We start from the raw sequence: 26,639 nt of genomic DNA, 5'->3' as shown, positions 1-26,639 counted from the left end.
AGATTTCTCGTGTAAATCACTCCAATATTTTTTTTCAAGCACTGTTCAACAGAATATGATTTGCACCCCCTCCCCAGATGTAATTGTAACAGTATTTGCATAAAATATGTCCTTTAATTCTTGACAGGCAAAAGTCAAAATACAACAGGAAAAAAAGTGTTTTCAGAAAAGCTAGATGCAATTCATTCCCTTTAACAATAGTGTATGGTAGACAAGACAACTCCACAAATAATCCTAGAATTTAAAAAAAAAACACATTGAAGGATGACCTTTGAAGGGGATGATTTCACAGTCTTGTTAAATGAAGACAATATTGGAGTGGAACACAGTAGGGTTATATAACATTTAAAAAATTTGATTGTAGAAAGGTTCTTCAGACAACAAAAGACTACAAACATAGCAACTGCCCACAGCTCCTTAAAACAGCTGTGTCACTTTCTGGAATGTTTGGTAGACCAGCTACACAATATATTATTTAAGATCTAAAATAATAAAATAATGGGTCTCAAGCTTTCCTGAAATAATTCCATCTTCTTGGAAACTACCATAAATTTGGATAAAAGTTATGTTTATAAATATACTTCCCTTTATCATCCCAAAGGTGCTTTTTCAAGAGGCAATTTTATCTTTTTTTTTCCTTTTTTCTTTTAGTTTGAGAAACAGGTAGATTTGTGCTCCTCTCTATGGCATGGATGTCAAACTTGTGGCGTCACGGCAACATGTGACCAGGGGTGTTATTCAAATTTTTTCATATCAGTTCTGTGGGAGTGGCTTGGTGAGGGGATCATGTGACTGAGTGGGTGTGGCCAACTTGACATCACTCATGGCCCAGTGTTGGGTTTCAAAAATTGTTCAAACCTACTCTGTGGGTGTGGCTTCCTTTGTGGGAGTGGCTTGCTGCCCATGTGACCGGATATGAAGATGCCGACGACACTTGTCAGAACTACCTTAAATTACCTCACACACAGCACTGGCATGCATAAGAATATGATGTAAACTTGTTTTTTAAAAGGCATCTTTGGTTTGCATTAAAACAACTTCAACACACGCAATGTTCTGATTGCACCACAAACGCAGTAGTCATCCTTACCTTTCACAGAGGCACTGAGTTTTATAAATCTGAGCATGTTAGTGTAGAATAATCATATCCAAGGGCCAGTGGTGCGTTTCAAAATTTTTTGGAACCTCTTCTGTAGGTGTGGCCTGCTTTTCGGGTCCACTGATGGAACCTCTTCTAACCGGTTCGGTAGATTTGATGAACCGGTTCTACCGAATAGGTGCAAACTGGTAGGAACCCACCTCTGTCATGGCCATGCCTACTCAGTCACATGAACTCCTCCACCAAGCCAGGCCCACAGAACCCGGTAGGAAAAAAAATGAATTTCTACCTATCTACCTATTTTCTGCCCAGGCCTGGCCTAATCTGTCAAAGGCCTCCTCCTGCATGCCGCCCCCTCTCATTTCCTCTCCTTCAGAGGCCCTGGCCCTAGCCCTGCTTCCTCCCCCAAGACGGTCTCTTTCTTTGGGCTTACCTACCTCTCCCAGTGGCTGGTCCAGCTTCTGGAAGGCAAGCTCTCTTTTTTGGTGCGATTGCGAGATACAGCCGCTGCCTCTTTGCCAGCCGCTTCCGGACAGGCTAACCAATGTATGGCAGTAAAAAGATACAAAATTCCAACTATTTCTATTGGACATTTGGAGTTATGGAGCTCTGATACAGTAGCTCTAGGCAAGTCTTTTCTGCAATCTAACTTAGACTGATCCTGACACTGAAATTTTAAGATTTTTTAACTGCAACATGCAGAGTGATTCACAATAAATGAGGATAGAAGAGAAGATGAGAAATGAAGGAAATGCATTTTAAAAAATTATGTATTTTTATTGCTGGATTTATATGGCCATCTATCTCATACCATGGCTCTAGGCAGCTCACAACAATCCATAAAATATTAAAAACAAAAAATACCCTCCCACCCAGGTATCAAACAAACTATCTTACAGCTTATCCCTATCGATCTCATTGCTTCTGGGAAGAGCCTGGTCTTTGCACCTTTCCTGAAGGCTTACCTAATAGATATCTGCAGGGATTGAGCTAAAGATAAGGAAACTAGAAATAACGGGTGTATCAGTGGTGGGATTCAGCCAGTTCGCACCTATTTGGGAGAACCGGTTGTTAACTTTCTAAGCAGTTCGGAGAACCAGTTGTTGGAAGAAATCTCATTTTGTTTTCTTCCACTTTACAGGGCTAATCCTGTAAGGAAGGCAGGAAGGAAACATTCTGGTGTTGTTTCTAGCCTAATTTTTATTGCCCTGCTTACAGAAACTGCCTCTCTGGTTAACCCTTATTACAATGTAAAAGCTGAGGTGAAGTGCCCATCGACGTGAGTGATGTTGTGTTGGCCACGCCCACCCAGTCACATGATCACCGAGCCCTGCCTACCCAGCTGGTTATTAGGGCAGAGAACCACTTGTTAATTTTTTTGAATCCCACCATTGGAGTGTATGTGTGTAAAGACAAACCCAAACTTTCACAATTCCTCCTAAGAGTCTTTTTTATGAATTGAGATTCATCAGGTTAATTCACAGTAAAGATCATGATACCTGGGGTAATTATGCTAAACAAATTAGTTGGACTGTCTGGTTTACAGATCAGTTTTGAAAACTCGTTTTGAGAGTGGCACCCTAATTCCTACACTACGGTTTTTAAAATTGTTCTGTGCCAGAACAGTTCCATGTTGATATAATACAGGCAGTCTTTGATTCATGACTAGTCACTTAGTCACCAAATTATGATGCATGTGCCCTCCTAAAGGTAAACACTGACGTTCCGACGGCCCGTCATATGACCACATTTCAGATGCTTAGCAACTGGCCTGTATTTCCAGTGCCCTATGGTAACATGATCACAATTTATGAAGTTGTTTGCTGAAAACTGGGGATTTGTTTATTTATTTATTTACAGTTTTCAGCAAAACAATTCATAGCAAACGCAGCTTAACGACTGATTCACTTAACAACTGCCACAAAAAGGCTGTAAAATTTGATCAGTCATGTGATGACTCACTTTAGAACTGTCATCACTTATGTTGGTGATGGGCAGCCTCCATTATGGTCATAACTCGAGGACTATCGGTAAGGCAGCCTGTAAAAATAAGAAAACACGGTAACCTCCTTGCACACTTGAGCTGTTTTTCTTGTTCTATTCCACTGTATGATGGAGAAGTAATAAATACCAAAAGCTCCATAGGCATTTCCACCTGAACGCCAAATCCACTAAAGCCTTGTCTGAAACATAAAAGGTGTGTCATCAACTCCAGAGCAGGTTCGCCCTGTTTCTGTTTAGCAATGAAGACAGGGTGTAGTGATATTTCAGTTTAAAGGTCTCCAGGGTCATTTTGGAGTTTCCCTTTCTTTTTTCTTTTTCTTTTCTTTTTTTCTAAAAGCAGCAACAACAGGTCAAGCCAAACCTCAAAACAACAGAAACATATCAGTGATGTATATACTCATGGAACATTCTTTAAAAAAAAAAAAACCTTAATGAAGTATTATTAATCACCAGTCTTTCCAGGCAATTTATAATGCACAAGATAGCCATTTATTATGCATCTTCATATGCATTAGATGCATGGGACTCAGATATTTTCTCCCTCTGAGAAATTGTTCCTATGGCAGATATGAGATATCCTAAGCCTTTATACTGAAATGACCCATTACTGGGGACAAGGTAATTTTGTTCCTCGCAATCTCTTGATGTCTCTCTTGGATTTGTGAATGTTAGCTGTAATTTAGTTTCTCAAAGGCCACAAGACATTAACAGAAAGAGCTCTTTGTTGGTTAGATTTACATGCTACCTACTCATACAGAATCGTGACAGCTTACATCCACAATTAAAAACAACCTGCAAACAGCAGTTTAAACTTCCATAGTAATGAATAGACTACAAGTAAAACATCTACAGTAGTAGTAATTAATATATTAATTAAACAATAATAATAATTAATTTGCCTCTGGGTCTAGATATTGTTATGCGTATAGGTAGCCCTTGATTTACGACCACAATCGAGCCCATAATTTCTGTTGCTAAGTGAGACATTTGTTAAATAAGTTTTGCCTGATTTTTACAACCTCTCTTGCCACAGTTGTTAAGTGAATCAGTGCACTTGATAAATTAGTAACATGGTTCTTAAGTGAATCTGGTTTCCCCATTGACAGAAGGTTGCAAAAGGTGACCCCAGGACACTGCAACTGTCACAAATTTGAGTCAGTTGCCAAGCATCTGAATTTTGATCACATGACCATGGGGATTGTAAGTGTGAAAAACGGTCATAAGTCACTTTTTCCAGTGATGCTGAATCTTCGAACAGTCACTAAATGAACTGTTGTAATTTGAGGACTACAGGTTGTGACAGAATTGTCATCCAATGCCAATAGGATGTGTGGGTTTCTGTGTGAGTCCCAACTGGCATCCCAACCTTATTTCCTATTCTGTCACATCCTGAAATCTCATCCACTTGTAAACTCTTGGTTTGCGGCTTGCATTTTTAATTTTCCTTAATTTTAATAACATGATAGAGCATGGGTGTCAAACTCCCGGCTTCACTTTGCTGTCATGTGATGTTTTGTGATGTTTTTTTCCCCCCTTCTTGGAGCTGGGGTGAATGTGGCCTGCAATGTGGCAGCCCGCTGTCTGCCAGTTTGACCCCCCTGTTTAGCGCTTCATCTCTTTTTCTCACTGCTGATCCCAATTATACTACAAAGTCACTGAAAAAAACTCTGACCCCCCCCCACTTCTTATTCTCCATTCTAACGTTCACAATCTTATATGTATTTATTCCAAAGCACTTCCCGGTGAGTCCAGTGAAGCATACTCTTCTGTAAATGAGTCTAGAACTGCAAGTTAAATAATTATTCCATTCCCTTTCAACTCAGTTGGAGTTGCAACTGGATGGCAGCAGAATTCAAAACCCTTATCTGGAATTTACAAGAAATAAAATTGCCCTATAATCCATAGTAACTCACTGACTAACTTTCACAACTTACCACACAGATATGCAAAGGGAATAAAATGAAGGCTTTGAGCTTCTGGAGGTCAATATCAATATCAATCTAACCAATCAGAAATATAAACAGGGTGAGAGTTAAGAACAACCTTTAGTAAACAGATTAAATGCCTTACCAATCAATCAAGATTTGTCATCCAACCAGCTACCAAAAAAGCATTTTTATTATTTCCTGTTTAAGATTAAGAAGCTGTTCCAATTCCAAAGAGAAAGGCAGCATATTTATGCTCAGAGGTGCTTTTCCCTAAAGCTATTCTGTTAAGGAAAATTGGAAGGCTCCAATTCCCTTTTTGCCTGCCAAAATAATTTTGCTTGCCAGGAAGTTTTGCACACCAGTGAATTATGTCCATTTCTTTTAGTTGTCTTGTCCTTTTGGCCTCTGTGAATTTATACGCCCATGCCATTGATCATAACAAGTATATCTCACCAATCGATTATGCCCACAGCAGGCAAAAATATTTTGGACGTGAAATTTTAACACTAGTGGTAGGTAAAAAGGGAACAAGTACTGAAGTACACTTCAGTATTGTTTCTGCAAAAATGAAATCTGTGAAATCCAGAGGTGGTATTCAGCAGGTTCTGACCAGTTCTGGAGAACCGGTTGTGGAAATTTTGAGTAGTTCAGAGAACCGGTAAACAGCATCTCTGACTGACCCCGCCCCCATCTATTCTCTGCCTCCCGAGTCCCAGCTGATGGGGAGGAAATGGGGATTTTGCAGTAAACTTCCCCTGGAGTGGGGAGGGAATGGAGATTTTACAGTATCCTTCTCCTGCCACGCCCACCAAGCCACGCCTACCAAGCCATGCCCACAGAACTGGTAGTAAAAAAATTTGAATCCCATCGCTGGTGGAAGCAGATGGTTCTTGAATTCTAAAGTAGAAAGTTTTAAATAAAAGCAAGGACAGATCTTTAATAAAAAGATGTTTTATTTATCTCCTTTAATATTTCCAAGCTATATTTTCAGATGCCTCTAATGGGTTGTATTTAACAGTGACATTTTATTGCTCATGAAATGAGAGGGCTAGAAGAAAATTATAATCCATCTCTGCCAGTGAAAATAAAAATGCCTTTGACAGGGTTATGAAAGATGACTGCACAGTCTGTCCTAAATTGAAAGGCTGGCCTGTGGGAACCATGAAATGAAACTCTGGATCTCCCGCTATTTGTATCCTTTCCCTTGTGGAAAAACTTCAAACTGTCCTCACTAGGAGAATTTATCCATCAACTTGTAAAACAACGCCTTACCCACGCCCTATTTATTTTAGCCAGCGCAAGGCGCTCTGGGAAAGGGAGTCCATTCTGATCTTTCTCTCCGTAAATAGACATGTGGCCTTCCGGAGGTGCCGACTACAACTCCCAGTATTCAGAGGGATTTTTATATCGTAGGGAGAAAAAAGTATGCATAAAAGAAGCAGCATGCGCTTAGTTGTAAACTTGATTCTTCGAATGCCGCTGGTTTTGAAACGAGCTTCTATGAATGATAGGTGGTGAGTTTGGGGATATTTGACTATTAAATATTTGAATATTGAATTGCATGCTTGTTTTTGTCATTAGAAAAACTGTAACCATCCAACTTTTTTGCGATCAATCAAGATCTTTTCTATCGCTTCCCCAATTCGTGCCGGCTCCTTAAAAGGAAATATTTGCCTAATGCTGTTTCCTTTCAATCTGTTCTGTTTCTCCGCTTATGTGCGCCTTTCTCTCCTTGCCAGAAACCAGGGGGGAAAGTGAGATTTAGTGGCTACAGTATTGCAGTCATCGGAGATGATGAAGGTAGATTAATTATTTCTGTGTGAGTAGTATAGGACAAGGAAGAAGGCGAACCAATAGTTATCTCGGATTTATTCATTTCATTTCATTCTGGTCCCCGTGACCGACCCAGCTTGGATCTGGCAACATTATTCTGGGACTCGTATATTTGCCTTAATTCATTTGTTCATGTCTACTTAATATGACTAGCTATAAACAAGGTGCGGTTGAATTGCATCCATAGCCAACTTTTGTGATTCTCTGAGCACTGGCTCTGAGTTTCTTCCTATAATTTATCCCTTTTCTCTACTTATTTATTATAACTTCTTGATTGCAAACAGGTATTCCAACTTTTATAGATGAAGCTGAACTGACCCAAATTATTTACTAGCTAGAAACTAACATATAAGCATCTCGCTGAATCCAGTCAAGCTCCCTCGTTATTAAACCTTCAATTAATAATAATCAAGGTTGACTCAGCCTTCCATCCTTCCCAGGTGGGTAAAATGAGGACCCAGATTGTTGGATGCAATAGGCTGACTCTGTAAACCGCTTAGAGAGGGCTGTAAAAGCACTATGAAGTGGTATAGAAGTGCAAGTGCTATTCAGTGGTGGGTTGCTAACAGTTTACCCTGGATCGGGCGAACCGGTGGCGGCAGCAGGAGGCTCTGCCCACCCACCCAGACGCTTCTGCACATGTGCAGAAACATCATGCACACACACAAGCGAATCGGTAGTAAATGAAATTGAAGCCCACTACTGGTGCTATTGCTATTGCTAATAAACTAAAGAGTGTTGTGAAATAACACTTCCTGGGAGCCTCCAAACCATCTTTAAATGCAACAAATTGCAGAACTGAAATAGCAGTTTGCTGTAAGCCTGATTCCAGACTGATTGCAGCAATGTTAGTGATAAAAATGACAAGTTGATTCGTTGCTCTTATAGGCATTTTTATATGTGGCACTTACAGTGTATAAGTACTTAGGATGGTATTCCTGGAAGATTTCTATAGACGAATGATTCTTTTCTAGCCCCTTTGTTAAATTTTTACCTAGGCCCCTTCTTCAGCCACTTTAAATTCTGTGGCGTTAATTCTAATTCACTTTAGAATTAGAGCCGAGGTGGCGCAGTGGTTAGGGTGCAGTACTGCAGGCCACTTCAGCTGACTGTTACCTGCAGTTCAGCGGTTTTAATCTCACCGGCTCAAGGTTGACTCAGCCTTCCATCCTTCCGAGGTGGGTGAAATGAGGACCCAGACTGTGTGGGCGATATGCTGACTCTGTAAACCGCTTAGAGAGGGCTGAAAGCCCTATGAAGCGGTATATAAGTCTAACTGCTATTGCTATTGCTTTATCTACCCAGAGAAGGTAAATGTCATCCAGCACAGGAGTCAAGGAACCTCAGTGATCCCCCATTCAGGGCTTTGAATTGCTATGATTGGCACAGCACGGCAAGAGGCAGTCAGGGCTGACCATAAAATTTTGCACATCAAGGAAAGGGCAATACAAGAGAGCCAGGGCTAAGGTAGGCACTGATTCTTGGTAATATAAAAAAACAATTATTAAAACAAATCACACGCCTGAAACTGTCAAACTGGCTAATGCTGAAGTTGGGAAGATGCTGAACTAGATTGGGCTGGACTGGATAGACGTTGGCCTTATCCAGACACAGTTCTTTTATATACTTATGCAATGTTTCAAGACAAGCAAGCCTACATTTGCTGCAGTATTGGAGCTATATCAAGTTGGCATGGCACACATATAATAGACATTTTATTCTCCAGACTGGTACAAAGAATTCTCAAGAATCTATTTTTACTTCCTCTTCCTAAAAATTAACATTATAAAGAAAAATCAACAGGTTATCTGTACTTTTCATTATTTTAAAAAGTGTGCCTTGTATTTATATCCCGTCTTATCTTATGCAAGCACATCAGGCATACATGGGGGTTTCCCCTCATTTCATCCTATAGCAAAGAGTAGCAGAAGGAATTACTGGTTCAAAATAATCCCATGAGATCTTTAGTCAAGTGCAAATTTGAGTGTGCTTGGATCTAGTCTGGTCCCTAGATAGCTTCCAATGAACAAAAGTTATTTTATTGAAAGAATATAACAGTGACAAGCTTTACTGGATGAAAAGTTCTATCAATCTGATACATCCCAATAAAAAATGATTTGGCTTTAGGCTTGTTTATTTATTTTTTAAGAAACATAACACTTTTTTAAAGTCCCCAAATGTTAAAGCCTTTTTTCAGGATCTGATTATAAAAGATTCACCTATTTTTATATAAAATATGTATTTCCATTCCGAGCAACAGACAAATCAGTAAATCAATACAAAAGTGCCATATTTTTTTACTTTGGACTGAATTACATGTCATAACCGAATGTTAGCTGAATGCATACTCACTCACTTGGGGTTCTCTGTTTTCTTTTTTTAGCAAATTGCATGACTAAGCTGTTATTTCTCAACTCAATTTGAATTAGATTTCATCATTTACAGTTGGATACTGGCTCCATAGAACAACATTTTGTCCAATTATATGAGAAGTTTATGCTGAGTGAAAGCAGGCCCAGCTGTAAGGCAAAATGCTCTACATGGGGCTGCCCTTGAAGAGTGTTCGAAGACTCCAGTTAGTCCAGAACGCAGCCGCGCGAGCGATTGTGGGTACACCCAGGTACACCCACGTCACACCTATCCTCCGTGAGCTGCACTGGCTACCCATTAGTCTCTGAATCCTCTTCAAGGTGCTGGTCGCTACCTATAAAGCCCTACATGGCATCGGACCTGGGTACCTGAGAGACCGCCTCCTGCCGATTACCTCCCTCAGACCGATTAGATCTCACAGGTTAGGTCTCCTCCGGATTCCATCTGCCAGCCAATGTTGGCTGGCGACCCCCTAGGGGAGAGCCTTCTTTGTTGCAGCTCCAGCCCTCTGGAATGACCTCCCTGTGGAGATCCGGACCCTTAGTACCCTCCCGGCCTTCCGCAAAGTCACCAAGTCCTGGCTGCTCCAGCTGGCCGGGGGGGCTGTGAAATATCCAGCCCCACAGAAATTGTGAATGTTGTGGTTTTGTTTTTAAAGTGTTGTCTCTGTCCAGTTTTCCCCCTTTCCCTTGTCTATTGTGAGCCGCCCGGAGTCCTTCGGGAGTGGGCGGCATACAAGACAAATAAAATCAAAATCAAATCAATCAAATCAAAATGAACTTCAGACAGCCAGTGCTTGTATATAGCACTCCCCGAAAGTAGAAGTGGGCCTTCTCCTCAACTCCGTATCTGCTATGCTAGTCTGTTGCCTTCAAGAACAGTGGAAGATGTCTCCATAGCCAACATTATCAGAAAGCTTTTGCTCATGGAAGGAACACCATCTTGGTTTGTTTTTTGTTTTTTTTTTTACCTCAGAAAGCTTATTGCTTCACTCTATCTTACAGCATATCACAGCACAGACATGTGAAAGTGTTTTCTTCCTCTTTGGGGTATAGAGTAAAGAATGCCATAAGTCTGATATCTGCTCTCTTGCCATTAAATGAACTTGATGGATCAACTATTTTCTTTCTCCCTTTCAAGGTGAGAACAGAAGATGGCAGACCCTAACAGCACCATCATAAACCCCAGCATTAACCAGGTGAAGTATTAATCACAACAATGCTTTACATGCACTACTATTTGAAAGGTTTGTGCCACTGTCTGCTTTTTGCAAAGGGGTAAGTTTTGCTGCTCAGCTTCTGCAAATCATGAAGGAAGAAGCACTTTCATTTTGCCTAATATTGGGCCAGCAGCAAGCCTGGATCCCCAAAACAGCGTTATATGGTCCCAAGCTCCTTGTTTCTTTCCTTGATACCACCACCCTTTAAAAATAGAGGGATTTTTTTTTGACAGTAGTGACATAACATGCTAATCTACTCTATGTTAAACTAAAATGTGGTTTGTAGAATTATCTCAATTATTTTAGAGTTGAGAAATCACAATTCATCTCACTGAAGTAACATGAGTTTTCAGTGTACTTTGTGTGACTTTGCAACCAGGATTGGCACTTTGGATACTGGAAGAAAGTGCAAAGCAGGGCCGATATACCCACTCTGTCTTTAGAAGCAAGAAGACTGCATGGTTGTAGGAAGCACCTTTTAAGAAATGCTTTGCACAAACCTTCAGCAAAATGAAACACCCTTTTGGAAATTTTGCATAGGCTACTAGATTCACAAGAATTACAAACATATTCAGGTTAAGTTCGTAAATCCTTATAGATGGCATTACCGTATTTTCACCCATATAACCCGCGGGTTATATGCGGTTTTCACATGCACAGCGCCCCCCTGCGGGTTATATGCGTGGGCGGGGTATACGGAAGATATTTTACACGATCGGAGGCTTGCACAGGCTTGTTTCTCCGTTTCTTCCCCCACCCCGATCTCAGCTGTTTCCTTCTCCTCCGTTCCTTTCCTCTTCCCCAGCTTGCGCAGGCTTGTTTCTCCGTTTCTTCCCCCACCCCGATCTCAGCTGTTTCCTTCTCCTCCGTTCCTTTCCTCTTCCCCAGCTTGCGCAGGCTTGTTTCTCCGTTTCTTCCCCCACCCCGATCTCAGCTGTTTCCTTCTCCTCCATTCCTTTCCTCTTCCCCAGCTTGCGCAGGCTTGTTTCTCCGTTTCTTCCCCCCCATCTCAGCTGTTTCCCTTCTCTCTTACTCGTCGCGGGTTATATGCGTGGGCGGGTTATATGCGTGGGCGGGGTATACGGAAGATATTTTACACGATCCGGAAAACCCGCGGGTTATATGCGTGGGCGGGTTATTTGCGTGGGCGGGTTATATGGGTGAAAATACGGTATATAGTCAAAAGGACTTGGAGCACAGCATGCTGCCAAAATTTACCAGATGAGCAAAAACTATTGACGATAGGTAATATGTCAAACATCATAAGGAAGGCTGAGTGCCATAGAATTGAAGCCTTTGAATTGTGGTGCTGGAGAAGACTCCTGTGAGTTCCTTGGACTGCAAGGTGATCAAACCAGTCAGTCCTAGAGGAGATCAACCCTCACTGCTCTTTAGAAGGCCAGATCCTGAAGATGAAACTCAATATTTTGGTCACCTAATGAGAAAGAAGAACTCACTGGAGAAGAGTCTAATGCTGGGAACGATTGAGGGCAAAAGAAGCAGGGTACGACAGAGAATGAGGTGGCTGGATGGAGTCACTGAAGCAGTCAACATGAGCTTAAATGGACTCCAGGGGATGATAGAGGACAGGAAGGCCTGGAGGAACATTGTCCATGGGTTCGCGATGGGTCGGACACGATTTTGCAACTAACAACAAATATGTCAAACAACCAGATCCTATGCCATTAAGGGCTTTATTAACAATAAGCAGCACCTTGAATTTTAACCAACAATTAATTGCCTTCGCCACTGAACTCTGGATTGATATTCTGGATAGTTTTTGAATACTCTTCAACAGCAGCCCCATGTAGAACACATAGCAATAGTTTATTCATGACGGGACTTAGGACTCAAGTGTCTATCTGAAAATCTCCTTGACCCAAGAATAGGCCCAACTGGTACACTAGAGAAATCTGAGAGTCCATGGTCATCCCCCTCACTAATCTCAAACGGGAAATGTTTCTCCTTATGGGAGGCAACTCAGGTTTTTGAAGGCTATCTTTGATGTCTCTCAGAAAGCTCTCAGTGCTGCCCTTTGCTTGGAAATAGAATCTATTTCAGCAGAAATGCAAGCCTGGCTAAGAAAGAGCACTTATTGGCTTAAACTGACATTCTGTTATGAAGGCTAATCTCCCCTGATTCTTCTAGATAATATACTCAATTTGGAAGGAGACCTTAGAGGCAAACTACACAACTGTGGATCTATCTATTTTAGCTTTGTAACCTTTGGGTTCTAAAAGAGAATTGCTAATGGATATTGATTTACAGAGAGAGAATGCTAAGGGCTGTTTTTGCTTTGAGAAGGGAAATCTATGAAAAGCTTTCACCTGAGTAAGTATATATAACCTTGATATTGCAAAACATCAAAAGGGACCTTAGCTCTTGTTAATGCTATACTTTCAGTCTTACTGGAATGAATGTATCCGTTTGTAGAGAGGGTTTGCCTTGTCATCCAGTCATTATATAACTCCAGGTAAGGCTCTAGCTGGGATTACATAATGTTCTAACTTGTTTTCTGTGCAGCTTTTAATGATGTCATTTTTAAACTTGCCAATTTAATCTCATTTATATGATTTCTCTCTGGGTTGTTAATTGTTATCATAAATTTACCAGTTGTTACAAATTAATTGTGAGCTGGATGTGTATTCCTTGGCAGTTTTTGTGTTCGGGCCATGTTGCTATATTGATTGCTTATCTGAAATTTAAAGCTTAATTTCAGAAATATTTTAGAATGGATCTGTATACTTTTAAAATAGTTACATTAACTAGTTTTGAACAATATGCCTTTGAACTAAAAGGGGAAATGTTCAGTAACATGGGCAAAAGTATATGTGTGAACCAGCTGCCCTCTAAAAAACAAGTGGACAATTAATTTTTCCCTAGGGGCCACATGATAAACTGACAGTGTTTGGAAGGCCAATGCAATAGGGCTGTGACGGTGTATAGGCATGCACACACCCAAATACATTAAAAAAAAAAAGGAGTCACTTTCAAAATAAAAGCAATCCATACAGGCTGGACAGGAACAGCCAAAGGGCTGGTTTGGCCTAGAGGCTATAAAATGCCCAGGTCTATTCTAAAGCCTTTATGTCTCTCTTCTGGATCTCTTGGAAGCATCAAGCTGACCACTGCTGTCATTTATTCATGCATTTAATTAGGGAGTGGCATTCCAGCTCCTTCCAATTTTTTCTTTGTGCGTTTTTTTTCTTCTTTTGTCCTTTCCTCTGGCGTATCCTTAAGACACTTCTCATGATGAGTTGGCAGCCAATTTAAAAAAAGCATGTATGGGCCAAGTTTCACAACTAAAAGGAAGATTTATGGTTGCTGACAGAGAATGTGGACTCTCATTACGTTCATGCAAGACTCCCTTGAACATTATTATGGGAATCATGTATGAGATGATGACCACTGGTTGATTACAGTTCCTAGTTTGATGACTGATTTCCTAGCCATCCCTTTCCTTGGCAGTGTGCAAGGTCAGGCCCAGGTTTCTAGGCTGGAATAACTTCTGCATACTACGTAGTAATTATGCTGTAAATACAGGTTTTGCAGAGTTTTTTTTTAATAATTAGCTTTCTGAATACAATGCTAGCTCACAAGGAGAGATGGTGCAGTGTGATGATAAGAAAGGTATGAAATAGGAGAATGTACAAGTTTCTTTCTCTTCCTTTCCAACCCTTTAATGTTAGTTAAGTCAATGTTCTTGAACATCTCCAGAAAGATCCAAAGGAAGCATTGGTTATTGCTGTGACAACCAGGGCCATTTTCAATTTGGAGAGAGAGCATGAAATCTTCTTGACAAAGGGCAAAGAGGAATATGTGAAACATCAGCAAGAAAATGAGAATAGCCCCTTGGAGCAGGGAACAGCTTTCCCTTTCATTCAGGTAAAAAGAAAATTGAGGGGACGGGATTTCTTTTAGCAAGTTATTTGTAAGTAGTGCATATTTTAAGTTTTTAAGAGAGTCCTCATCCAGTCCTCATGTACTAAATTAAAACATAGAGTAAATGCAGATGGGACATTTGTAATAGCAATCACAAAGTTTTTCACCAGCAATGATTCTGACTTGACTGGAATTTTTATATCCATATGCCGTGTTTTTGGGAATATAAGACGCAACTTTTTCCCTCAAAAAAGAGGCTGAAAATCTGGGTGCATCTTATACACTGAATACAGCATTTTTTTGCCTCCTGAAACCCCGCCCCCTTTGCAAAAATGGCTGTGCATAGCTTGTAGGCGGCTTTCACAGAGGTCCTGGGGGCTGGGGAGGGCAGAAATGAGCAAAAAACAGCCCACAAGAGCACTCTATAAGCTTCCTAATGCCCTTTTTTGTGAAAAATGGGCCATTTTTGGTCATCCCCCCCCCCCCAGGAACACTCTACAAGCCTCCTAATGGCTATTCATTTTTTATTTTATTTTATTTTATTGAAAAAAAGAAACGGGCCCGTTTTCATGAAAAATGGGCCATTTTTAGCAAGTTTGCAGAGTGCAAAACCTTTTTTTAAAAAAATTGCCTCTTCAAAACTTTGGTGCGTCTTACACTCCAGTGGGTCTTATACTCCAAAAAATATGGTATATGAAGATAATCAAGTTTTTGACCAGTGTTCAGTTTTTTCCTCTTGCCCAATAATTGTGTCTCCATTTTTCTAAGAAATAAGAACTTCAAGTGTTTATGAAGAAGTTACATAAGAGTATTGGGCATTTTGTAATAGTTGTGTTTTATTTATAAAAAAAAAAAGCTCAGTGGTGTCCACAAGGTATGATTTTAAAAAATCCATCAAAACGGTGACTTGCTCGTTTTCTTATGTGGGTTGTACATGTAACATGTGATGGGAAGCTTTTGATCTCACAGTTGTGGCTGCAGCCTTGACATTTTTGACCACGTTCTAGAAACATTCCTGCATATATCCATCTATTGCTGTTCAAGTTTTTCCATCTTCAGAATTCACTCCAGATCATTAATGTGGACATACTGTATTGAATGTGTGAACTTTCAAACAATTGCAACTACATTTAAAATGTGATTTTTGCAAAGTGTATCCATATATGGCCATTCAGGGTTCGCCTTCAGAGAAACCTGTAAGTAATGCATGTCCCTTTTTTCAAAAGGCAACTGGAATTTCTTTGTTTTTCCTTGAAGATCTTTCGCTTTTCATCCAAGAAGTTTCTTTAATTCATGGATGAGAAGCAAAAGGTCTTCAAGGGAAAAAAAAAGAAATTGCAGCTGCCTTTTGAAAAAACACCTTTGGGACAATCATGACCTATATGACTGAGAAGCTCCATAGACATATACTAATAAATCTTCGCCTGCTCCTTTCAGGCAGTGCAGTTTGTGAACAAGAAACTCCTTGAAAGAAACCCAGAAGAAAAGGGACTCTTTGATGTCATTGTTCTCTCCAATAATAGTCCGGAGACTGGTGTGCGAATAATGAACAGTGTGAAACAATATGGTAGGTTGCCTTTTGAGTTGGTCTCCCAAAGATTTTGAATCAGTTATTTTCTTTTAGTGTCACTGTTGTTGAGAAAAATAGGAGGAGGGGGACTATATATGTGTCTTGATCTGCTATAGTATATAAATCTGATCTAATAACCATACTTTTATAACTTTAATGTCATCATATGAGGGAAAACACTGGGCTTGAGAATTAGTTATTCTTCTGCCAAATCCATTTTTTATCAGTTATACAAGCCAAATAGCCCTTTCTCTTCTTTCCCTATAAAGTTTCAAATGTGATCTTGCTCCATTTCAATCACCATTAAGAAAAACCTCTGGAGGTGCCAACTCAGCACTTCATAGTTTTTAATAGTTGGGTTGCAAGAATGAGATTTCATGATATACCTTTTTGCTGCTTCAACTTCTATTTGTATTCCTCCTTATTTGTTTCTGGATTTTAAGGTTTGGAAATCTCCAAGTTTTGCTTTGTCAGTGATGAAGATTCTACCCAATATTTGAAAACCCACAATGTGAAACTTTTTCTCTCAGCTGACCCAAAAGATGTGTGCAATGCACTTCAGAGAGGTTGGTCCTTCTTTTCTCTTCCTTCCCTTTTTATCTGAAATATTTACTTTTCTTATATTTTTCTGCCATCTCCCTGGTTATGTCCTGAGATGAATGTTCCTCCTCCATTATAGCCTATCGCAAATTCTGCAAGAGCCCTCCTGAGAAAATCCTTCGTGCTCTTCCAAGATCAGACAACAAGGAACAATATCTCCTCTTTGTTGGCTTTTCAACTTTGACACTCTCATGTCAATTACTTATATCAGGTTATTTGTAGCATAAACACCGAGGGCGGCAAGTAATGTAAGATGCACTAAATCCCAGTTGGTGTCACTGTTTAGCAGTGCAGGTTTTGCCATCAGGGAAGTAAGTCTATTTTCATTAAAAAGGAATACATATTTTCTGTCATGCTCTTCTGGTATTTCAGTAAAACTATTAGAAGCACATTGAGAAACATTGATCTAGTGTGTTCTTCTCTAATTTGGTTTCCTATTTAACCTGCAATCCCCCAGAATTTCCAACCGGTTGAGAATTGTTAAAATTGTATGTCTTGTAGAAGGGGAGGAGATAGATTTTGGTACCAAGGAATGCTTTCCTATCTCTCTCCACCTACTCCATGGGGCCTCGTAAGAAGAATTTTAAAGACAAGAAAATACAATTGAGCGAGTCCAGAAGTATTTCACGAGAAGAGTACTACACTCCTCTGTTCGCAACAGAACACCCTACACCACCAGGCTTGAAATTTTGGGCTTGGACAACCTAGAACTATGCCGCCAATGGTCAGACTTAAGCATAGTACACAAAATTATCTGCTGCAATGTCTTACCGGTCAACGGCTACTTCAGCTTCAGCTACAATAATACAAGAGTACAACAAATACAAACTTAATGTAAACTGCTCCAAACTTTATTGCAGAAAATATGACTTCAGCAACAGAGTGGTCAATGCCTGGAATGCTCTACCCGACTCTGTTGTTACATCTTCAAATCCCCAAAACTTTAACCTTAAACTGTCTACTGTCGTCCTCATCCCATTCCTAAGAGGTCTATAAGGGATGTGCATAAGTGTACCATTGTGCCCACCGTCTCTGTCTTTTTGTTCCCATTTATTCATCCCCATTTTAGTCATACTCATGTTTATTCTTATACCTATTATGTTGTAAATGATTGACAAATCAAATCAAAGAAAGACAGAAAAGTTGTCAGTTGTAATCTCAGAAACACATGATTTGATAGCTTCTCCTAAGGGGTCTATGCAGTCATAAAGCATTTTTAACCATTTCTGCTTCATGTAAATAAATAATCCACATCATCTTCAGGAAATAAGGAATGATAAGGGATGATTTGTTAAATTGGGACCAGAGCCAAGATGTCTCTTCTGAACAGGTAGCGTAACAAGTCTATTTGTCGTGCAGGAGTCTCAGCAGCCCTCATCTTTCAGCAGGAGATACAGGCTCCTAGAACTCAATTACGAGTTGTCTTTGATGGTGATGCTGTACTCTTTTCGGATGAGACTGATCGTGTCTTTCATGAGAAAGGTCTTGAGGAAGCAGTGGAATATGAGAAAATTATGGAAAGTGTACCCATGGGAGAGGTAAGATTGCCCTGTTCTTAGAAGATACCCCTCTCTAAGAGCCATGATGGCCCAGTGGTTAGAATGCTGTATTGCAGGCTACTTCTGCTGACTGCCGGCTGCCTGCAATTTGGCAGATCGAATCTCATCAGGCTCAAGGTTGTCTCAGCCTTCCATCCTTCAGAGGTGGGTAAAATGAGGACCCAGATTGTTGGGAGCAATATGCTGACTCTGTAAACTGCTTCCAAAGGAGCTGTAAAGCACTGTAAAGCAGTATATGTCTAAGTGCTATTGCAATTGCTATCTTCTCTCTTTATTTCTTCTTGAGATAGACAAGGTTTTCAAGGTTCACTATGAGGATCTGACCTTAGCATCTTCTAAGTGCAAAACATGTGTTCTGTTACTGAGCCTGAACCCAAGTATCTTCCCACTGCTGTTACTGATCTTCTTAATGGTTACTTCACTCCTGTTTTCCCATGCCGTCCTATCAGCTTGCCCAACCCCTGGTCTTTCCATTGTCTTCCTGCTACTTCATGTCAACTCATTCCTTGCATCTTCATCTGTATGTTCTACAATAATTGTAGAAATGGTATTTTTCATTCAATTTAACAAAGAATGACAACAGATGAGATATAACTTTAAAAAAGAATTAATTCACAGCTGGTTAATCCAAAGTCTGCATAAATACCTCTGCTTTATCTTCACAGGTATATTCAGTTTGTTTGTTTGTTTGTTTGTTTGTTTGTTTGTTTGTTTGTTTTTTGGATTTAGTTAGTTCAAAGTTCGGTTAGTTCAAAGACTAACTGATAACAAATTTGCTTTAATGTATTTGCCGTATTTTTCAGAGTATAAGACGCAACTTTTTCCCTCAAAAAAGAGGCTGAAAATCTGTGTGTAGTTTATACACTGAATACAGCATTTTTGCCTCCTGAAACCCCACTCCCTTCACCAAAATGGCTGTGTATTGCTTTTAGGAGGCTTTCAGAGTGCTCCTGGGGGGTAGGGGGGCAGAAAGGAGCAGAAAACGGACCATTTTTTGCTCAATTTTGCCCCCCTTCAACCCCCAGGAACACTCTATCAGCCTTCTAAAGGCTATGCAAGCCCCTTTTTTTGATGAAAAATGGGCCCATTTTCATGAAAAACAGGCCGTTTTTTTGCTTGTTGGGGGGGAGGCACCCTCCCAGGAGGACTCTACAAGCCTCCTAAAGGCTATTCATGCCCTTTTTTTGAAAAAAATAATGGGGCCGTTTTTGAAAAAAAAAACAAAAAACGGGCTGTTTTTGTGTGGTCTGCAGAGTGCAAAAACTTTTTTTTTTAATTTGCCTCTTCAAAATCTTGGTGAGTCTTATATTCCTGTGTGTCTTATACTCCGAAAAATACCATATTTATGTCTACAAAACAGCCACTCTAAATGTTTTTTTACACAATGTATTAATGATCATGAAAATATTACTGAATTGAGATATGAAAATACAATGTAAAGTTCTTCCATGTTGCCTAATGAATGGATTTAGATTCACTACTTAACTACTTAATTGCCTTCATGACCAACCTTTATTGTTAATAGACTAAAGTAAGATCCCCATGTTGATCATATTATTCATTGTAAATTAAAATTATAATAGAGAATTATAATAGAGCTTAATTGTCCTTCTCTGAGTATAATAAGTGGGTTTTCATTTCTGCTCAGCAGCTGTCTGTATAATAATACAATACCATTCTTTCTGCTTCCTGCCATCTTTTGCAGGGCCCCCTGAAAACCTTTGCTTTGCATCTTGGGAAGATGCGTAAAAAGTTTGCTCAGGAGGATTCTCCCATCCGCATCTATTTGGTGACTGCCCGCAGTGGCCGTGATATGGGCACCCGGGCCATCAAAACCCTTCGGGAATGGGGACTGCCGACTGATGAAGCCTTCTTCATGGCTGGAGCTCCAAAAGGTCCTATCCTCTCCAAGATCCAGCCCCACATCTTTTTTGATGATAATTTTCACAATATCCAAGGTGCTCAAGATGTTGGCATACCCTCTGCATTGGTTCCTTATGGCTGCCAGAAAGGATCATAGGATCACAGTGTTCTGTCAGTTAACCATACCAATATTTCTAAGTAAAGGATGCAAACTTTTAAATGTACAGAGAGAGCAGTGTTTAGAATAAATTACATTTATAAAAAAATAGGAAGTGACTTTACCTGATGAGGGTAAAGATCGTATTGAAACAAAGGGGGAAATCAATGCTTATAACATGTAGCAAATTGGTTCCCTTCTTTGCCTGTGCAATCATTTTTTTTCAATTGATGACATTTGGAGAGTCTGTGTTATTACATGTAGGTTTTCAGAAATCCATCAAGCAATGGTGTCCAAAATGTCTGTCTGCCTTATGCAGAGTTTATTTGGCTTTTGTACAGTTTCAACCAGCAGAATAGAGCACAGAAAGCAACAGTATTGTTTTTGGTTTACTCCCTCCTTTTTCCCTTGTGAATCCAGAAGGCTATCCCAGCCAAGGTTGAATCTCACATAACTCCCTGATACGGCCTGTCTCTGCTCGGTGAGATCATGGGCTAAAAGATAAGTGGCTATTTGAGATCATGGCTGTAATGCGCATGTCTGTATGTAACCTTTCCCGCATCTGGTTCTGCTAATTAGGTGAGCTTGTAGGTATCCGAGATAACCAGCTACTGAGATCACAGTAGCTTACTACGCATGTCTTTACGTAGCCTTACCTCTATTCCTGCAATCACAACAAGAGATCAATCCAAACAAAACATTCTGGACTTCTCTATTGTTCTGTAACAAAGAGAAAAGCTATTTGCATAGGACAGACTTTGCTTTCCAAGTATAATTACTATAACCATAAGAATTCCATTCAAGCCTGTCCATGAAAAATTAACTTTTCTCGCTAACAAATTCCCACATGGTTGCTCCTGGTGACACCAATTTGCTGCGGATCATATAAAGAATCGTCTTTTCTCATTTTAGGGTGTTTTAATCCTTTCATGCTGTTTGAATTGGATCTATCTGCCCCTTTTCCTGGATTCTGTAGTTTTCCAGCTCCCTTCTTTCTATCAGTTTCCGGACTGAGTTACTGGATTATGGCAGCAAATTGCTGGTTTGGCAGAAAAACGGGAATATTTAAATCTTGGCTTGGGTTTAGTTTATCAGAAACCAACATCCATCTGCAACACCCTAAAGAACTCCCCCCAACCCCTAGAGATCCATGTCCATCACGTTGGTGACATAATTTTATTTTGTGATCCTTGACCACCATTTCCCTTAACCCAAAGTAATAGCAATAGCAATAGCAGTTAGACTTATATACCACTTCATAGGGCTTTCAGCCCTCTCTAAGCGGTTTACAGAGTCAGCATATTGCCCCCACAATCTGGGTCCTCATTTTACCCACCTCGAAAGGATGGAAGGCTGAGTCAACCCTGAGACAGTGAGATTTGAACTGCCGAGCTGCAGAACTATCAGTCAGCTGAAGTGGCCTGCAGTACTGAACCCTAACCACTGCGCCACTTCGGCTCTTCAGCCACTTCAGCCTTTAGCAACACTTTGGAAATAATTTCAAATGACACCTAAGAAAATTCACTTGCTATTCACATGCAGGGAAAAATTTTAAAAAGTTGAGAGTAGAATTCTGAAGTGCATTTTTTTAAAACCTCAAACTTAAAGATGAATTTGAACTTACCTTTAAAATGATTGCTTTTTTTAAGTACACATGAGTTACTCCTTTAAAAATATTAGAAAATGGAGCATAAATAATTTAAATGGTCCTAAGTGTCAACATCTTGAGTAATATTGAAGAAAGCTAAGCAGGATGAGACTTATACATAAATCACTCAGCACCATCTGATAATGACCGCAGCTTTTCCTGGTTCCATTTCAACTTTGTAGTTTCTCCTACATTTTTACATTTATTTTTATTATTATCAAGCCTACTAAACTGAATAAAATCACTACTGAAACAGTCAGTAAATGAATGGGATGATAGTTATTATGATCTTCTGTAATTAAAAAGCAACTATTGACTCTGTCCATGATATAACATCACTAGTTCCAGTTGTGACCATTCCCGTAGCAGGAATCCTTGGCAAGAGTCATGCGTTTGCTTGCCATCTCTTGAATAGATACTGCAATGGACTACGCATTTCAAGACCTTTGAAGAGTCCTGGTGGTTGGTTACAATGCAGTATTGCAGGCTAACTCTGCCCACAGCCAGGAGTTTGATCCCAGTGGGGCTCAAGGTTGATGCAACCTTCCATTCTTCTGAGGTCGGTAAAATGAGATATCAGATTGTTGGAGCGATATGCTGACATTGTAAACTGCCCAGAGAGTGCTGTAAAGCATTATGAGGCAGTATATACCGGTAAGTCTAAATGCTAATGCTATTGTTCTTGGTATTACTCAGAAACAAGCATTCGTGAAAAGAGCAGTAGCCTACTTCCTGATAGCCATTCCAATCATGGAATTCTGATTTTGCAAATGCTGTGTTGGCCACCAGTGGACCTTAGAGTAAAATGTAAAAAGCTCTTCTCCAGCACTCTCTCATAATACATCCTATACATCTACTGTATGTAGGCAAACTCTTTAATTCAAAGGGTTAAATATTGTGAATTTGAATATAAATGCTGCCAAATTTCTTTAATAAATAGTTCATGCTAAATATCTGATGTGAAAAATGTATTTTCTGCCTCTTGTTTTGCAAGAACTTACTTAAATTTTAACATGTGATGGTTGTGTAATTGCAATGTACATTAATCTAGTTTAAAATAGTTATCAGTGACTCAACACTTCTACACAAAAATTATTTCACTGACAACATGGAACATTTTTATATCAATATATATAGAGATATTGTTATGAACTCTTCATAAGAGAATACTTTAATATATCTTTAATCTACTAAAACTAGCGCTTGCCCAAAAAAGTGTGTTGGAATGATGCTTATTACAGGCAAAATAGTTACTACAAGCAGAAGCATCAGAAGCTATAAGAATGAGGACATTCATTGCATTTGCTGAAAAGTAGCTAGGCATATTCTTTATAAGATATACAAATAATGCTCATTTTATTTTATTAAAAATCATTTTAAAGAAATTAGAAATAGTTTCTAGTGTAGAGATTTTCAGTCTTTAGAAACTTAAGGTTCACTTGCCTTATCAAAAATCTAAGCCCAGGAATTTAATTTTTTATTTTGTATAAAAGTTATTAATGTAATGACAGGAAATCTGTAATGATATTTATCATTTATTGTTATTTTAAAAATGAGGTTTCGGTTATCAAGTGTTTCACAATAAACAAACAAATGTACTAGTCCACTTATGGACAACAACTGATCTAGATAGCTGATAGGCCAATCAGTTTGCTATCCAAAATTGTCCATCAGAAGACATCATACAACTCTTTAGCACAATGATTATTTGAAATATAATTAAATAACATTATAAATGTTAGTTTGCTCATCTGTGGGGGGTGAGGTAAGTGGCAATGTGTTCAAAAGGATTATATGTCCATTTTAAATGCTGTAATCACGGGCTTCTTCTGGAATTAGCATTTAACTAGCTGAAAGGACAAACCAAGAGTCAGGATTAAGAAGAAAGGCAAAACGAGATCCAGGAAAATCAGTGGTACAATAATATGCCATTGCTGAAGGAGACAGCCTTAACTAGTGTAGGAAGGCTTTACATTCCATACTGGCAGGAAAATCCTGTGAATAGTCTGGATTAACAAATATACTCCAGAAACTGGAAATGCCGCATTTAAAAGCTGCCACCTGCAATTTTATGGTTTACCATTCAAAGCAAAGCTCCTGCCACTGCTACCATTGTACAATTTAGTGAGGTGTAGGTTCCAGTCACTTGGAAGTTGTAATAACTATGATGCAAAAATTATCTCATGTTTAATCTGTACACGGCAACCTATAAAATAACCATGTGTAAGCAATGTCATATAAGCAAAATAAGTGCTTATGTGACATTGGACATAGCCAGCAATTGGACACAGAACTGAGATTTGGAATAAAAGTACAGCTCTTCTTTGATTGTTTTATCATATTAGAAAAAAAAATGTATGTTAGTTAAGAAGCGTGACATCTACTCCAGGGGTGTCAAACTGGCAGCCCACAGCGATCTACTCCCTTAAGTGAAAATTGCTAGATAAGAAAGTCAGCTAAAAATCTTCACATCAGTGAATCTCACATATACAGAAAATAGTGTTTTAAGTCATGTTAGCAATTAAAAACAATAAAGTAATCAAAAACTGGAACAGTAATTTCCTCAAAAAGTCTTTGCTGTATACTATATACCCATTCCACAATTATCATTTCAGGTAGAGCTTACGTGTCACAGAAATCAGCATAACCTTGACTATATCTTAAAACATAATTTAGAATCATCATTACTTTCTTGACTTACAATGAATACTTCTTTATTATAGTTGTAATATATACACATGGATTGTAATCATGAAACAATTTCATTTTTTCTCCCATCAGTGTTCAGCAGCCTTAGTCTGGATCTTGAAAAACAATTGCAGAAGTTAGGTGCACTCCATAGCAGCATGAAATTAATTTCTTTAATTAAGGAAATTGTACTCCCTAGGATTTCTTGACATTGCTAATGGCGGGCTCAAACGTCTATGTAAATGGAAATTAAACAAGGCAGAAATGCTGGGTAGAAGCTAAGATCTTGCAGGCAAAAGGACTCCGTTGTGAAGTTCTTCAGCAGCATGATGGGCAAAGGGAAACACTCACTCACAGAGCTCGGATGACCTGTCATCCTGAGCAAGCAAGATTGCGTAAGTGCAAAGTCAGAAGGAATAAACAGTCATGTGCATCAAACAAAGATTCATCAGCACATAGGCTGAAGAATGACCAAGCAAAAAGTGGTGGAACATACCGGGGTGGGGGGGAGTTTGGGTTTTCTTTTTTCTTTTTCTATTGGCTCAGCAGAAATTTTGAGCAGATTGCTTAATTTTATCATGTACAGAGAGGGATCATAACTTGAGAGTAAAGAGCATGCTTAATCCCAACTCCCCAAAAAACCTAACCAGTGACAATATTAGTTTCCTTGCACCAGTGATCTTTTCCGTGGTTAAGTTCATGTGACATGGTAAAACAAGATTAATGGAACACTTTGCTGAGATGCGTAATACATTCTATTGAAACTGTTTTATGGCACAATGTTCTATTGAAACTGTTTTGTGGCACAATATAATGAAGTGGTTCATACAAAATGCTAACACAATGGCTTAGGCACAAAGCCAACCACATGACTGTGGGCCAGTTGCCATCTTTAAGTCCTAGGAAGAAGATAGTGGCAAATTACTTCCAAAAAATGTTTCCAAGAAAATTGCATGGACTTCTCCATGTAGTTGCCAGGTGACAAGAATGACTCAAAAACACCAAAACAACAACCACAACAGCTAATAGCTAGTTCATGCCACATGCTAAGCCAATGGCGGGCGTTCAATATCATCATGATATTGAACAATACAATCAAACCTCATTTTCACCTAGTCCAGTGGATTCCAGACAATGAAAGCTAATTTCAAATGAACATAATCAATCATATTTTTCATAAATTACTCCAAAAACATATGGCATCATATGAATTTCTATTTTTTACCCTCAAAAGAATAAAGTGAGCAGAAAATATTGCCCAGTTTAAAGCTACCCAGAGGAGTATGACTTCATGAAGACTTCAATCTAGATCTCCCAAAACTTGCTGCAATGTACCTTACACTAGCCTTCCCCAACTGAGTGCCCTCCAGATATACACTTCTTAATTGTTAACCAGAATGGCTGTTGACTATGCTTTACATACATATTAGTCCATTGATACAAATCAAGTTAGTAAGGATTAATGTACTACAAATTTCATATGTGATGAAGTGCAGTTCCACGGTTGAGAATATGCTTTGTCTGCAAAGAACTTTGTGGGCAAGAGATGATTGATTTTCCTAGATGGGTGTGATGGGAGTAATAATCCAACACATCTCAAAGGCGCCATGTTGCATTTGTAATGCTGGCTTCCTTGGTAGATCTTCAAAATGTTTTGGAAAGTGTTATGCCAAATTCACATCTCAGTATTATTTACTAAGATGTTCTCCTCGTGAACTGAGAATTCTAAAACATGGTTTATGGCTTTGTGTGTTCGGTGAAGCTGGTCAATTGAAATTTGTTCAACACATCATATTAAAACTTTATTTTTCCACAATTATTCCTGTTCAAAAACAAGCAGGTCGGAGGTGGTATTCTGCCGACTCACCTCGATTCGGGCGAACCAGTATTGGCGGTGATGGGAGGCTGCCCCTGAAAAGTGTTCGGAGACTACAGCTGGTCCAGAATGCAGCCGCGCGAGCGATATTGGATGTACCGAGATACACTCATGTTACACCTATCCTCCGCGAGCTGCACTGGCTCCCTATCGATCTCTGAACACACTTCAAGGTGCTGGTTATCACCTTTAAAGCCCTACATGGCCTAGGACCCGGATATCTGTGAGACCGTCTTCTGCCACATACCTCCCAACGGCCAATAATGTCTGGTTACTCCTCGGGGGAGGGCCTTCTCTGTAGCTGCTCCGACCCTATAGAACGATTTACCCCCAGAGATCCGGA

At 39.5% G+C, this 26,639-nt stretch overlaps 1 protein-coding gene across 1 annotated transcript; it reads left to right on the top strand.

The window, feature by feature from the left end:
• Nucleotides 1-6,469: 6,469 nt before the first annotated feature.
• LOC116514403 (cytosolic 5'-nucleotidase 1A-like) lies at nt 6,470-21,326 on the top strand. Its single transcript, XM_032225986.1, has 7 exons — nt 6,470-6,545; nt 10,375-10,432; nt 14,171-14,338; nt 15,773-15,902; nt 16,349-16,471; nt 17,865-18,043; nt 19,770-21,326. The coding sequence occupies exons 2-7, from the start codon at nt 10,388-10,390 to the stop codon at nt 20,082-20,084; spliced, it is 960 nt and encodes a 319-aa protein (XP_032081877.1). The 5' UTR covers nt 6,470-6,545; nt 10,375-10,387; the 3' UTR covers nt 20,085-21,326.
• The last annotated feature ends 5,313 nt before the right edge of the window (nt 21,327-26,639 follow it).

This window comes from Thamnophis elegans, chromosome 1 (assembly GCF_009769535.1).
Source record: "Thamnophis elegans isolate rThaEle1 chromosome 1, rThaEle1.pri, whole genome shotgun sequence".
NCBI lineage: Eukaryota > Metazoa > Chordata > Lepidosauria > Squamata > Colubridae > Thamnophis > Thamnophis elegans.
This window is presented reverse-complemented; position numbering and strand designations above follow the sequence as displayed.

Excerpts from the sequence above, each read along its gene's own strand:
- LOC116514403 (XM_032225986.1), top strand. The coding sequence starts at position 10,388 with ATGGCAGACCCTAACAGCACCATCATAAACCCCAGCATTAACCAG. Across the intron at positions 15,903-16,348 it reads GAACAGTGTGAAACAATATG|GTTTGGAAATCTCCAAGTTT; the intron begins GTAGGTTGCCTT and ends CTGGATTTTAAG. Across the intron at positions 18,044-19,769 it reads AAAGTGTACCCATGGGAGAG|GGCCCCCTGAAAACCTTTGC; the intron begins GTAAGATTGCCC and ends CATCTTTTGCAG.